General features: G+C 45.7%; 1 protein-coding gene across 8 annotated transcripts in view; it reads left to right on the forward strand.

Annotated features, from left to right (window-relative positions):
- Positions 1-5868: 5868 nt before the first annotated feature.
- Positions 5869-15696, forward strand: part of ASXL1 (ASXL transcriptional regulator 1) — a 76818-nt gene continuing 66990 nt past the window's right edge. For 6 of the 8 annotated variants that reach the window (XR_004052657.1, XR_004052658.1, XR_004052659.1 and 3 more), the window contains exons 1-2: positions 5869-6386; positions 14204-14286. Coding sequence is in view for 5 of the 8 variants with exons in the window: in XM_030914719.1 (XP_030770579.1) it covers positions 6330-6386; positions 14204-14286 (140 nt within the window). In the remaining 3 variants the exon portion in view is untranslated. Of the gene's footprint in view, positions 6387-6595; positions 6795-6834; positions 7200-14203; positions 14287-15696 lie in introns of those variants that run through there. The other 2 variants (XM_010352765.2, XM_030914720.1) reach the window with 2 other exon arrangements.

The raw sequence follows: 15696 nt of genomic DNA on the forward strand, positions 1-15696 counted from the left end.
TCTTATCTTTACTGGCCCACTTTTCTCATTCACCTCGTATGATGGTTTTGGAATTCAGGAGTTAAGTCCTGTGAAAAGCCATTTATGTAAGCCCCCAACTTCACATTTAGATATTGGAATCATTATATGAGAAAGAAACGGCATTTAGGGTAGGGTGTAAGTTGATGTTTTTATTATAACTCATGGGAAACAAAGAAATAACCCATTCACCGGTCTCATCACTTTGGCACGCCACCCTCTCAGCATTTTGATGTTAAAATACATTTTAAAGGTTCTTTTCCTTCTTTCACAGAGGAAATAATAGAGGAAATGGCTTAAATTGAGGCCAGAAGCATTATGGCAGATGTGAGTACATCTCTGCATTATTAAGAGAGATTAAAAATTGGGATGGGCACCTTAGTGATGTCCTGAAATCGATACTTGAAAACCTTAAAGCATCAGAGAGCTGCCATTTTCCATGATTTTGGTAAAAAGTAGCTCAGGTTATCCTTCCTTTGAGGTCATTCTAGGGGGTCCCACAAATCTTTTTAAGCAAAATAAAAATAATAATTATTAAAGTTGTTTTCACATTGTTGAGGTATATTGCATTGAGAATGGAATTTGTTTTTCCATCATAAAAGTAGCACATATTCTAGATTTTGAAAATACAAATATAAAAAAGAAAAAAATATTACCCATAGCTACTACCTTAATCTAAATGTTCTATGTTTTGTGGTTGAAATGAAAAAAATTTTTTCAATGAAAAAGTGTTATATGGGCTGGGCATGGTGGCTCATGCGTATAATCCCAGCACTTTGGGAGGCCAAGGCAGGCAGATCCCTTGAGGTCTGGAGTTTGAGACCAGCCTGGCCAAACATGGAGAAACCCCATTTCTACTAAAAATACAAAAATTAACCGGGTGTTGTGGCATATGCCTGTTATCCCAGCTACTGAGGTAGGAGGATTGCTTGAACCTGGGAGGCAGAGGTTGCAGTGAGCCAAGATCATGCCACTGCGCTTCACCCTCGGTGACAGAGCAAGACTTTGTCTCAAAAACAAAAAGTAATATGGCTATGGCTCACAACTGTAATGCCAGCACTTTGGGAGGCCAAGGCAGGAGGATCACTTGAGGTTAGGCGTTTTGAGACCATCCTGGGCAACATAGTGAGACCCTGTCTCTACAAAAATTTAAAAAAAAAAAAAAATTAGCTGGGGGTGGTGGGATGTGTCTGTGGCCCTACCTACTCCTAGCTACTCAGGAATCTGAGATGGGAGGATGGCTTAAGCCCAGGAGGTCAAGACTGCAGTGAGCCATGATCATGCCACTGCACTCCAGTCTGGGTGACAGAGTGAGACTTTGTCTCAAAAAAAAAAAAAAAAAAGAAAAAAGACAATCAAAAGTTGCCCATAGTCTTACAATCCAGAGGTAACCATTATTGACATTTTGTTGCCAGGCATAGTGGCTCATGCCTGCAATCCCAGCACTTTGAGAGGCTGAGGTGGGAGGATTACTTCAGTCCAGGAAGTCAAGGCTACAATGAGCTGAGATTGCACCATTGCACTCAAGTCTAGGCAACAGAGAGACCCTGTCTCAAACAAACGAAAAAGACATTCTGGCAATTTAAACACGTTGTCCTCCCTACTGGGAGACTGAACAGCAGGATTTAAATGATGGTGAGTGGAAGGTGAGCTACGTGTTAGGGCTGCCCATCATGTGGGCAGTTTCTGTGACTTAATGACAATAATGAGGTCATGAAGTCTCCTATACAGGGTCTTGCTCTGTCACCCAAGCTGGAGTGCAATGGCACAACCATAGCTCACTGCAGTCTCAAACTCTTGGGCTCAAATGATCCTCCTGCCTGAGCCTCCTGAGTAGCTGGGACTATAGGCACATGCTACCACACCCAGCTGAAGTCATGCTGTCTATCCATGAGCATCTTTATAACTTGCACAGATATATTTGGGTGAAATCTTGTCTTAGTCTTTCCCGATTCTCCCTGAGCAGGTTCCAAACATTGTTTGGGCCTCATTCAAAGGGAAATTAGTCTTCAGAGAGTTTCTCCAATAAAGTAATTATTGAGATTGGGTCATTTATTCAACAGATTGGGTGCCTACCATGTGCCAGGGCTGTGCCAGGCATTGGGGATATGATGATGAAACCAAAGATAGTAGCATGAACACAATCACTAAACCAAAGTCACATGAAGAAATTAAATGTGGGAGGGACAAGGAGAGCTATACACCTACTGATCATCTGCTATGCTGGAAGTTTATTTGCTGGAAGTTTATTTAGCAAATGTAATCTCATTTAATCATCTGGACCCAGGGGAGGTAATCTGACCTCTCTGAACCTCAGCTTCATTTGAAAATGGGGATAATATTATTGAGTGAGAACATTTGTTACAGGAGCAAACCCTGTTCCAAGGTTTGGTTCACCCAAAGTATAAACAATGAGACACATTTTACACTGTAGACACTAACACTTTTTGGAGGCAAAGAGGGCTGGTATTTAGTGAGTTATCTACTACGTGCTAGGCACTTTACAAAGGTCTCATTTAATCTCAGTTCCAGTCTTTGGATTTGCTATGTACCCTGCTGTCCAAATGACGGCACTGAGTCAGTGAGAGGTTTCATAACTTGCCCAAGGCCACAGAGCTGGATGGAGAAAGACTGCAGAGATTCAAACCCAGGCCTGCTGGTGTGCAGAGCAAATGATAATATATTATTTTGCAGTGCAGTTCATGGGATATATGTGTCCCACTGGGAATTCCTGGGTGTCTGCTGGTGGCCTGTTAACTTGGTTCTTGAATATGCACTTTGCTCATAACTGTGCAGTTTGAAAACAGTGACTCATCCCCAAACTAGGCAGGGTTGAGTATCCGTCCTGTTTATGTTCCACATGCCACCTGCACTAACTTCTGAAGATAATCTATAATAAAAGCACTGTGATTAAAAAACAGAAAAACACACACCAACTGTTTTGTCTGTTGGTGCTTCTGACAAGAAAATAAACTCATGAATCTCATTAACTTTAAAAAATCACATCTACTTAAGGTTTAATGACTAAAGCCAACTTTCTAACACATCTGTACAGTTCTCTGAACATTCTCTGTTTTCACACGTAACTATGATGTTATTTGTTTCTGTTTGATTCTGCAAGGGCAGAGACCTTGAAATATTCACATCTGGATTCCCCCATGGTTTGACCCAACTGAAGTCAGGCAGTGTTTGCTGAAAGAGAGGTGTTCCCATAATGCCTGTATTAGCTTTCTTTTGGGGCTGTAAGAAGTTATCACAGATTTAGTGTCATAAAACAATATTCAATTCTGTTTCACACTTCTTGTGGGCCTGACGCCTGGATTCCATGGCTCAGCTGATTCTCTGCTTCCAGTGTCACAAGGCTGAAATCAAGGTGTCTATATTCCTTTCTGGATAGTTGGGGAGGGGGTGTAATCTGTTCCCAAGTTCATTCAGGTTGTCAGAATTCAGCTCTGTGAGGTTATAGGACTGAAGTCCCCATTTCCTTGCTGGCTCTTGGCAGGACTTCCTCTCAGCTTTTAGAGGCTGCTTGGATTCCCTGGCTTGTGGCCACTTTCAAAGCCAGCAACAGTGGGCTGAGTTCCTCTCATACTTTGAATTTAATTCTTCTGCTTCATCTCTCCAAGACATCTCTTTTGCCTCCCTCTTCTGCTCTTAAGGGTTCATGTGATTACACTGGGGTCACCCAGATAATACAGAATCATCTTATTTTAAGGGCTTTATTTCCACTGGCAAAGTATCTTTTGCCAAAGAATGCTGGCTGGGCATGGTGGCTCACACCTGTAATCCCAGCACTTTGGGAGGCTGAGATGGGCGGATCACCTGAGGTCAGGAATTCAAGACAAGTCTAGCCAACATGGGGAAACCCTGTCTCTACTAAAAATACAAAAATCAGCTGGGTGCTGTAGCACATGCCTGTAATCCCAGCTACTTGGGAGGCTGAGGCAGGAGGATTGCATGAACCCGGAAGGCAGAGGTTACAGTGAGGCAAGATCACACCACTGCACTCCAGCCTGGGCAACAGAGCCAAACTCTGTCTCAAAAATAAATAAATAAATAAATAAATAAATAAATAAATAAATAAATAAAAGCAACATATTCACAAGGTTCCAGGGACTAGGGCTTCGACAGTTTTGAGCAAGGGGGGAAGACATTATTCTGTCTACCACAGTGCCTGTATTAAACATGTAAATTTCAGTTATTCCCTGTAGGTCAGAGGGGAGTAAAGCTACTTCAGAAGACATCTGAAAGAAGCCAAATGACTTGCCAAAGAGTACTGTATCAGTTGTAGATTGGGGAAAAAAAAAAGCTAAAAATCCTTTGTAAAAAATCAAGTCAAACAGTTTTTTGGGGGACGGTAGTTCCTCCTTTCTCTCAGGGTAGAGCTAGAGAGATTTTAAGAGGTGTCTTATTCTAACTTTGCAGTCTTTTCCTTTTGTAGGATTTTGCTTACCAGACTCAAAAGTTTTCTGTGACCAGTATTAGAAGCAGAACATTGAACCCCTTGGCATTAGAGTTTGGGCTACACCATAATGGTCTCCTATCAATACTGGCTCTTGCTACCTGTTAACATTAGGGAGTGGAGGGTGTGTTTCCTCACCCAGGGAAACCTTTAAATGTGGCCACTGATCCTGCCTTCACAGTTTTTAAGAGCTGGCATCAATCCAACTCAGGATGGAATCTAGAAATGTTTCTGGACAACGACTGAACCTATAGGTACAGAAAACCTATGTGCTGGGCGCTCTCAATTTCATTTCAGGTTCTGAAACTAAGGCTCAGAGAGGCTAAGTACATTGCCCGTTGTCTCTCACCTGGTAGAAACAGCCACCATTTATTAAACATTTGCTCCATGCCAGACGCCAAATCATGCGAACCTAATAATGTCAAGATCTCCCTTCACATCCTCTTCCAATCTGTCAAGAATTTTATGTTAATTTTAATTCCAATAATGCCATGAAATACAAGACAAATGCAGATCAGAAAACAGGCTCAGGTTGAGTGGACAGCCAGGGAGTGACTCAGCCAAGATTCCAGTCTAGGTCTGTTGGACTCCAGGGCCTGAGTTCTCTCCAGGGTACTGCCTCTAACAACGCACTCAGGTGCATTCTGGTCAGTATGGCCCCAGAGTCCAAGTCCTTTACGCGACCCGTCAACGTATCACCAAGTTCCTCAAGTGGCAAGAACGCTCTAGGCTGCGGGTGCAGGCTCTGCAAATAAACAGCGGCCTGAAAGCACAGGAGGAAATGAGGAACCGCCAAAGTCCATCAACCGTGGAATAACCGTTTTACTGGTATGAGGGTCTTTCTGTCTCATTATTATGTGGCAGTGAGTCATTTAGGGGGGACCTAAAGGGAAAGTCCTGCCTCTCGTCCTCTACGAGAAGTATAGGTGAGAACCATTTAGGCGAGGAGAAGCACGAAGTGCGAGCTGCGAGTCAAGCTCCCCATCTTCACTTCCCACCCGCACCCGCCCGGACGTCCTGAGGCAAAAAGCACCGAAAGGGTTAAGGGCGGCCGGGGGAGCCCAGCCACCGCCCCTTCCCAGCATCGCCTCCCAGAATCCCTCAGGCACCCAGCCAGTTCCCGCACCTCGCGAGACTCCACCCAGCCCTTTCCGCGAACAGCGATCAGTCCCCGTTCCTAGCTGAGGTCGGTGCTAGGCGGAGGACGCCAGAGGGAGAGCGGAAGTGTGCCGCGGGGCATGCCGGGACGTGTGGTCCACGCGCTTCACACGGCCATATTCTTCCGGAGCGGGGGAGACGAGAGAGGCCGCTGGGACTACGACTCCCAGCTGTCCTTTCGGTTTGTTTTTGTTCAAAAAAAAAAAAACCCCACACTCCCCCTCCTCACTCTTCACACACACTCACACACACCCACGGCAGACACGCACACACCCGGGCGCCGAAGGGAAAGCCGCGTCTCGCCCTCCCGCCCCGCCGCCGGTCCTGTCTCGGTCCCTCAGCAGAGCGGGAAAGCGGAGGCCGGAGCCGTGACCTCTGACCCCGCGGTTATGCGGAGTCGCTGCATTCCTTAGCGATCGCGGGGCAGCAGCCGCTGCCGCCGTGGGCGACTGACGCAGCGCGGGCGCGTGGAGCCGCCGCCGCCCCTCCCCCACCGCCGCTCTCGCGCCAGCCGGTCCCCGCGTGCCCGCCCCTTCTCCCCGGCCGCACCCGAGACCTCGCGCGCCGCCGCTGCCACGCGACCCCCCCACCGCCTCCGCCGCCGCCGCCGCCCCAGCCCCGCGCCACCGCCCCAGCCCGCCCAGCCTAGAGGTCCCGCGTGGAGCTGCCGCCGCCGCCGCCGGGGAGGAGAATGAAGGACAAACAGAAGAAGAAGAAGGAGCGCACGTGGGCCGAGGCCGCGCGCCTGGTGAGGCGGGTAGCCGAGGGGGGCTCGGTGGGGCTCGGTGGGGGTGGGCTCGCCGCGCACCCCCCACTGGAGGGGGAGGGGCGAGGCCCTGCCCACCGCGGGAGGGGGCGGGGCCATCTTCCTTTAAGAACGGTACAGCCCCGCAAGGCGCGGGGTGGGGAGCGCTCCGCCGGGATGGGATGTGGCGCCTTTTTCCACTTGCCCTACCCGCCAACCCTCCGCCCCTCGCCCAGCTAAATTCCTGCGGAGGGGCGAGCTGGCAGGCCGGCTCCTCCCGCTCTGGGCAGCGGGGTCCCGCCTCCCCTCCCCCACTATTTGGCAGCGTCTGGGGGTCTGGGGCAGCTTCGTTCATTCACCCGGGGGAGTTGGGTTTCCGGGAAGGGTCGGAAGCTCCTCCCTCGCTTCATGGTGGGTAATGGGGTGGTGCCTTTGACTCCCGGGGTGGAAAAGCGACCCCACATTCAAGGACGCCAGTGGCATTTTGAGCTTTACCAATCTAAACCAGGTGCATGGAGGGAAGAAAGTGCTTACTCCCAGCTTGAATCCTGAGCAGCGGTTCTCTAACTTTAGTGTCCTGTGGGCGACACCTGAGAGGCGGTTAGTAACGCTCCTCCTAGGGCCCTCCGTAAGACCTGCTGAGCCTCAGGGTCTGGGATAGAGCCTGGGAATCTGCGCTTTCACCGGCTTCCCAGGTGATTGAAACCCAGTGGCTTACGGACCCCACTTTGAGAAGCGCGGACTGGGGTGCTTGCCTTCAGAAGCTGGACTGGAAATGGGTACCTTGAGGAGAACTGAATCCACTTTGCAAAGAATGTATGTTGGACAAAGACAAAGTGTCTCTGTTGGGAGACATTGTTCACTGAGGATTAGCAAGGGAGAGCGTAATTTGAGTGTTTGAAGCCGCCTTGTTCAACTGATGGGGGTTGTGAATTTTATGTTCAGAGCGTCAGAGGACTTGCAGGTGAAATAGCTTCCTTTTGGATTGCACCCACAAAGCTCACTTTGAGACATACTCGTGTAACATCTGCTGATACCAGTAGTAACAGGTTATACTAAGATGTCAGTTCCTAAGATCTGTCACACAGGGAGGTTGTGGTGCGGATAGCATTAAGTGTCTCTTGACCCTCTGTAGTTTATATGTAATTGTCGTAATTCAGTTTTAATGATGAGTGAAGCTCACACTTAATTTTCTCTCTTATTTTGAAGAGAGTTTTTGCGTCAAAGGTGTTGTGCAAAAACAACAACAGCAACAAAAAAATAACCGTATGGGGGGTGGGGTTGATACAAACCTGAAGTACACCTTTTTCTGTCTCGAAGTCTGTAAAAGTTACTGATGTAAAAAACTGAAGGAATTTGGGCTACAGAATTTTCATTGGTGCTTGCTGTCCTCTTCCCTAGTCATTTGTTGCCCAGGGAACAAAAATAGCAATTGTTTGTATGCTGAAGTTTTGTGCTTCAGTTTATTTTGGCCTGGCATGTGAAGTTTGAAGATTTTGAGGTTCCGAAATATTTTTTTTTCTGGTTTAGTCAAAATTGGAAGCTCGGGCTAGTTTTCAGGATCTTGTAGAAATTTCAGGATTTCTCTAATGGTTCTTTACCTGGAAACAAATATAGGCCTGATGGGGAGTGGAAGAGAGCTCTCATTCTCCTGGACGATGAGTTTTGTGTGTTCATTGACATTGTCCTTGGCGTTCCTGTTAATGCGGGTGTTTATGACCCTGGGCACCCAAGGAAATTTGCTTGCCAAAGTTTTACTTGTTAGAGGTAGGTGAAAGTACCTTTAAATCCTATGTTTATGTCTTGACAGAATTATAAAATCTGTTTCAAAGTTCTGTTGGCTCTTACTAGTTGACTTTAGGAATTTGGGGTCCACTGTTAAGTCTCTTTAGATTCTCCAATTTACTGTGGTCTGAACTTCAACATCGAGGTTGCTTTTTCTATCATTGGTTTCAAACCGGATTATCAGAGTAAGTTATTTCTCTTTTTCTTCTAAGGCTTTTCATTAAAAATAGTAATATGAATAGGAATTACCTTGTGTTTGTTTGTTTGTTTGGAGTTTCTCTCTTGTTGCCCAGGCTGGAATGCAATGGCACCATCTTGGCTCACCGCAAGCTCTGCCTCCCAGGTTCAAGCAATTCTCCTGCCTCAGTCTTCCCGAGTAGCTGGGATTACAGGCATGTGCCACCATGCCCCCCTAATTTTGTATTTTTCGTAGAGATGGGGTTTCTCCATGTTGGTCAGGCTGGTCTCGAACTTCTGATCTCAGATTATCTGCCCACCTTGGCTTCCTAAAGTGCTGGGATTACAGGCGTGAGCCACCGCGCCCAGCCTATGAATAGGAATTACTTTATGGTGGTGTTATACATGTGAGAAAGGATTTGTGAGACTTTGGGAGGCTGAGGCAGAATAATCGCTTGAAGCTAGGAGTTCAAGATGAGCCTGGGCAACATAGACCCCGTCTCTACAACAGCAGAAACAAAATGAGCTGGGCATGGTGGTGCACACCTGTGGTCCTAGCTACTTGGGAGGCTGAGGAGTTGGAGGCTGCAGTGGCCAATGACTGATTGTGCCACCACACTCCAGCCTGGGTGATAGGGGGAGACCCTGACTCTAAAAAAATAATGAGGCTGGGCATGGTGGCTCATGCCTGTAATCCCAGCACTTTGGGAGGCTGAGGTGGGTGGATCACAGGGTCAGGAGTTCTAGACCAGCCTGGCCAACATGGTGAAACCCAGTCTCTACTAAAAATACAAAAATTAGCCAGGTGTGGTGGTTCATGCCTGTAATCCCAGCTACTTGGAGGGGTGGGGGCCGCTGAGGCAGGAGAATCGCTTGAACTCGGGAGGTGGAGGTTGCAGAGAGCCAAGGTCATGCCACTGCACTCCAACCTGGGTGACAGAGTGAGACTCCGTCTCAGAAAACAACAACAACAACAACAAAAAAACAAAAAAAGGACTCATGAGAATGTGATATATAATTTGTGTATCTTTTGTGTGTTTTTTGTTTTAGAATTTTCCATTTCTTTGGATGGGACTGGATGGTAGGTAAGGGGGAACTTTTTAAGAGTCCTAGACTGGGCATGGTGGCTCACGCCTGTAATCCCAGCACTTTGGGAGGCCGAGGCAGACAGATCACCTGAGGTCAGGAGTTCAAGACTAGCCTGACCAACATGGTGAAACCCTGTCCGTACTAAAAATACAAAAATTAGCGAGGCGTGGTGGTGGTGCATGCCTGTAACCTCCGCTACTCGGGAGGCTGAGGCAGGAGAATCACTTGAACCCGGGAGGTGGAGGTTGCAGTGAACCGAGATCGCGCCACTGCACTCCAGTGGCGGCAGTGAGACTCCATCTCAAAAACAAAACAAAATAAAAAAGCAGCCCTCTTAATGTTTAAAAAAAGTTTCTGTAACACTGTGTGCTGGAGAATTTGTGAGAGCTTAACACTGGACTGAGAGAAACTTGACCAGGAGGGAACGTAGGACAGTTGAACGTTAGAACACCTGAACACTACTCTTCTCTTTGGGCAGGTGAATTTGGACTGCTTGCAATGGCAATTGTATGCACTTCCTTGGGAACACTTTCAGATTGCTCCTGACCTCAGGAGCAATCTGGTGACTAGAGTGTTACTGGGAATCCTTTTAAAAAATTGTTTTTGCAGAGGAAAGAAGATTCTTCTTGTGAATTTCAGTGTAGTATGCCCCAGGAGATTGATTTTTGTAGATGTTTAATTATGCTGTTGAAAAATAGATACTCTTTCTTTCACACGTTTTGTAGTATTGTCTTTTCTAGATGTAAGACGTAGACCTTATGTGGTTGGGTGGATATCTTCCAACTTGTTATGAACAGTTTGTTTGGGAGAAATAGCCAAGGGGATTTCCCTTTAAATTGAGGACCCTAAATGGATTCTCCCTGGCTCTGAGAAACTCTTTGTTGCATGCTTTATCTTTTACTTTGATTCGTGACTGACCGGTTCTTACATCAAACATTTTTTTCCCCTTTGAAGTAAGAGAAGAGATACTTTTTTTTTTTTTTTTAAATGTAGTCTAGAAAGAGACTAGGAATAGAACACTGCTGACTTGTTCTTACACCAAAAGCTGGAAGCATAAACAGTTTTAATAAAAGTGAATGCTTTGTATCTTTTGATGTAACTTCCCTTTAGAGATTTTGTTTCCCCTGTCTTAAATTCTCAGGCTATTTCTGATTGCTGTTTAAATAATTGGTTGTTACTATTTGAATCATGCTTCTTTTAAAAAATGCTACAAAAATTCGCTAGCTCAGGCTTTCATTTAGTTAGTATCAAAGAAATGATATCTGTGGCAGTGAACATTAGTAGCTTGTTCCAGGGTTTACTGTAGGTTTGTTCAAGTCAGTACTGCCTGTCTTGGCACTTAGGTTCTTGGAATACAACGATGGATGAGGTTTGCCCCCTCAGGGCTTACGGTCGTCTGGGGATGGAGAAGGTCCAGACACAGGAACAGAATTTTACTACAGTCATGATACGTGTTATCATAGTTGTATAAATCATAAACAAATATCCCAGTTGCTGCCTCTTGTCCAGTCGTAATTATGAATAGTTTCTCCTTTCACTTTCAACTGTCCTGGTTTGGAAGATAATTGTATGTGTTATGAAACAATGGGGACATTGAAAAGAGACTTTTACTTCTGCCTGGCAGAGATCAGGGAAGGCTTCCTGGAGGAAGGTGCTTTCTGAGCTCAATCTTGAAGGGTAACTAGGAGTTAGGCCAATCACAGAGGGCATAAGCAGGAGCTGGTGACAACACATAGCAGGAGAGAAAGAGAGTGGGAGAGAGAGAGAGAAAGGGTGAGAGGGAGTGTGTGTATTTGCAAAGTGTGAGAATTAGCTATATCTATAAATTATTGGAACATAAAGTTTGTGGAGTGTCATTGTGGATTGGTAGAGACAGGCAGAGATCAGATTGTGAGGGTTCCATATGCCAGGCCAGTGAGCACCTACCCTGTGCCAGGCACTATAGGCATTACTTACATTGTCTCTAATCTGTTCAGTAACTCTGAGAGGAAGACATCAGTATCCTTCAAAAGAGAACCTAGGTTCAGGTTGGGTTGTAATTTGCCCCAGTTTAGAATGTAAGAATTTGAATCTAACTCTAGATCCTGTTCTTTACCAGTGGGTCAGTGGACTTTGGAAGCTTCAGCTTTTGCAGTATGTGATTAAGGAGCTGTTGAAGGATTTTATTTGCTTTCTATCTTTATTACTATTTTTTGAGACAGAGTCTCACTCTGTCACCCTGGCTGAAGTGCAGTGGCGCCATCACAGCTCACTGCAGCTTCCACTTCCTGGGCTCAGATGATTCTTCTATCTCAGCCTCCTGTGTAGCTGGGATTATAGGCATGCGCCACCATGCCCAGCTAGTTTTTTGTATATTTTTGTAGAGACAGGGTTTCACCATGTTGCCCAGGCTGGTTTTGAACTCCTAGGCTCAAGCAATCTGCCCACCTTGGCCTCCCAAAGTGCTGGGATTACAGGTGTGAGACACTTTACCTAGCCGTATATTTTTTTATTTTTATTTATTTATTTATTTATTTTTAACTTGAGACGGAGTCTTTCTCTGTCGCCCAGGCTGGAGTGCAGTGGCGCGATCTCGGCTCACTGCACTCAGCTTCTCCCACCTCAGCTTCCCGAGTAGCTGGGACTACAGGCGCTCACCACCACGCCTGGGTAGTTTTTTTGTACTTTTTAGTAGAGACGGGGTTTCACCATGTTAGTCAGGATGGTCTCGATCTCCTGACCTCGTGATCCACCCGCCTCAGCCTCCCAAAGTGCTGGGATTACAGGCGTGAGCCACCGCACCCGGGCCCCATTTTCAAAAATTCTTTAAAGAGATGAGGTTTCACTCTGTTACCCAGGCTGGAGTGCTGTGGCTATACACAGACAGGATCATGGCGCACTACATCCTGGAGCTCCTGAGCTCAAGTGACCCTCCTGCCTCAGTCTCAGCTGGGACTATAGGTGTGCACCACTGTGCCTGGCCTATTGAAGGATTTTAGAGCTAAAAGTGATGAGGGCAGGTTTGCTTTGCTGGGTTGACCTCAGGCTGTAACATGTAAGTTCTACCAGAGCAGGGATTTGGTCTTGTTTACTGTGAATCCCTAGAATTGTGCCTGGCACAAGGTAGGTGTTGCATGTGTTTGTTGATTGAAGGATGACAACAGAGTCAGAATGGATTTGAGGAAAACAGGACTGGAGGGAGGGATAGACATTAAGAGGCTGTTGTGTTGGGTCAGGAAAGAGACTGGTTTTGGGACTTGGGGGACAGATGAGAGAGAAGGAAGACACCTGCGTTTCTGAATTAGGTGATTATACAGGCTGTCAATCAAGATAGGGAGTACAGGAAGAAGAGTGGGTCTGGAGAAGAGGTGAATTAGAATTGCCAATTAGATGAATTAAGAGTAGAGCTGAATTAGAGTCGATAATGAAGGGGTACAATCAGTATACAACTGAATATTTGAATCTGAAATTTGGGGGAGACATCAGGGCTAGAGGTAGAGATTAGATAGTTATCAGAATTTAGGTAGTAGCTGAAACTGAGATGATAATGTTACCCATGGGGAATGGAAAATCTGAAAAGAGAAGCAAAGAATAGGATCATGGGAAATGGGGGTTTTATTTTAGTACCTTCTCCAAACCTTGACTTTAGTGCTGAGGTCTTATGTTCTTCCATAGAGAGTACCTTCCGCAGCAGACCTGTCAGACGAGATCAGGCACGTCCAGGGTGGTATGGCCGCAGACAGCAGTGTCCTATCAGACTTACTGCTTTATGTGTTGCTTGTGACAGCAGTACTTGGTTATGGTAGTTAAATGGACTGTAAGATGTTAGCTTGATTTGGAGTACCCTCAGTAGCTACACAGGTAGACAAAGTACAAAGATATTGACAGCTTTTTTCCTCTTTTAGAAGAATAACATATCTAAGAACTCTTAAAGCAAGAGAGCTGCAGTTGCACACTAAGAAAATACTGCAATACTGCCATGACTTGGTTATAGATGATGCTAACATAAATGGGATATTCTGTTTCTCATTGCACATTGCACCAGTCATGCAGAATCATAGCATCATGTTGCCAAATGGCAGAACGTACTGTGGCAGTTAACACCGCAGATTAACAACACAGTGGCAAAAAGCACCATTTAAAAATATGGGTACTTGGTCGGGTGTGGTGGCTCACTTCTATAATCCCAGCACTTTAGGAGGCTGAGGCGGGCAGATCACCTGAGGTGAGCAGATCACCTGAGATCAGGAGTTCGTCTGGCCAACATGGTGAAGCTCCGTCTCTACTAAAATACAAAAATATTGGTGCAGTGATTCTTGGACTTTTATGTGCATAAGAATCACCTGGTAGGTCTGGAATAGGGGCCATGAATTTGCACATATATATATATATATATGTATGTATAGGTACTAATTAAACTTCTTTGGGAAAGAAAATGTGAATGCATTTCTGTCTCATGTTTCTTGTGCAGCGCTATATATTCTGTGGTTTAGCAGTATTAACAGCATCAAGTTAAACAGTAACCAATGTTGCTAAGGTCTCACATACTATACAATGTATGCTGAGAAGATATGCATCCTTAGAATCGAGAATTTGAACATTTCAGTTAATTGCAGTAACTTTCAGTAACTGGATATATGTGTGATTTGATTTCTGAAGTAATTTTAACTGTGGAAAAACTTAAGTTGTCACCAGTGGTACCTCATAGCAGAACTTTAGCCCATGATATATGGATGGATGGATATAAATGGAAATTGTACACTGAAATTAGGACGTTTATATTTCTTCAGGTATTAGAAAACTACTCGGATGCTCCAATGACACCAAAACAGATTCTGCAGGTCATAGAGGCAGAAGGACTAAAGGAAATGAGGTTTGTATTGTTCTTGTTGCTTAACGTGAGGGTTTCATAGGACATGTGTCTTTCTGTAGTTGTGTAGTGATATGAGTAAGTAAACCTGTGTATATATTTGTGCTTCTGTGTCTGATAGTGAAGTAGAACTATCCATTTCCCAAATTGTGTGTCGTCTGAGTGGAGGGGTGGCAGTGGGTGAACATCTATTTGTTTTCATTTAGAGGTGCAGTGGCTTTCCCTATCTCCTTGCTCTTCCTTAAATCTTGGCATAGAGCTTGTTTTTTGTGTAAGGAGGCAGGGCACATTTTCTCTTGTGTTGTTTCAGAAGTTTCAGACCTGATAGCCTCTATTGTGCCTAAAACTACCCTTTTCTCTATGCCGTATCCCTGAAGTTCTTTTAGGATAAAAGAATGGTTGTCTCATCAACATAAAAAACCCACTGACTTTTTTTCCCCCTACTAATTCCAGTCATATATTATATGAATTTACTAAATTTTGAGGTGACCTTTGTTTTCTCAATTTATGGCATAGTTTTCCTGGAGAAGTAACAAGTTAGAAACATAGAATTGCTGGCCTGAAAGCCAGTGACTATCTTTAATCTTTCTTTTTCCTTTTTTTTTTTTTTTTTTTTTTTTTTTTTTTTGAGACAGAGTCTCGCTGTGTCGCCCAGGCTGGAGTGCAGTGGCGCGATCTCGGCTCACTGCAAGCTCCGCCTCCCGGGTTCCCGCCATTCTCCCGCCTCAGCCTCCCGAGTAGCTGGGACTACAGGCGCCCGCCACCGCGCCTGGCTAGTTTTTTGTATTTTTAGTAGACACGGGGTTTCACCGTGTTAGCCAGGAGGGTCTCGATCTCCTGACCTCGTGATCCACCCGCCTCGGCCTCCCAAAGTGCTGGGATTACAGCTTGAGCCACCGCGCCCGGCCTCTTTTTCCTTATCCTAACTTCAAACTTAAAAAAAAAAAAGAAGGGCTGAGTGTGATGGCCCATGCCTGCAATCCCAGCACTTTGGGAGGCCAAGGCAGGCAGATCACTTGAGGTCAGGAGTTTGAGACCAACCTGGCCAACATGGCAAAACCCAGTATCTACTAAAAATACAAAGATTAGCCGGCGTGGTGATGCGCACCTGTAGCCTGTAGTTCCAGCTTGGGAGGATGAGGCTGGAGAATTGCTTGAACCCGGAAGATGGAGGTTGCAGTGAGCTGAGATTGTACCACTGCACTCCAGCCTGGGCGACAGAATGAGACTGCGTCTCAAAAAACAAAACAAAACAAAAAACAAACAAAAAAAAGTCCTTAAATGAGGAAAGAGGAGAGCACTACACAGTCCCTGCCTGGGACTCAGAGCAAACTTCATGTTTTTGCTAGTCAAACTTAGCAAAATGACCTTTTAGGGTCAGAAGGCCCTCACTTTCCTGTTGTCAGTTCAGAC

Source organism: Rhinopithecus roxellana, chromosome 13 (assembly GCF_007565055.1).
Source record: "Rhinopithecus roxellana isolate Shanxi Qingling chromosome 13, ASM756505v1, whole genome shotgun sequence".
In the NCBI taxonomy this organism is placed as follows: Eukaryota; Metazoa; Chordata; class Mammalia; order Primates; family Cercopithecidae; genus Rhinopithecus; species Rhinopithecus roxellana.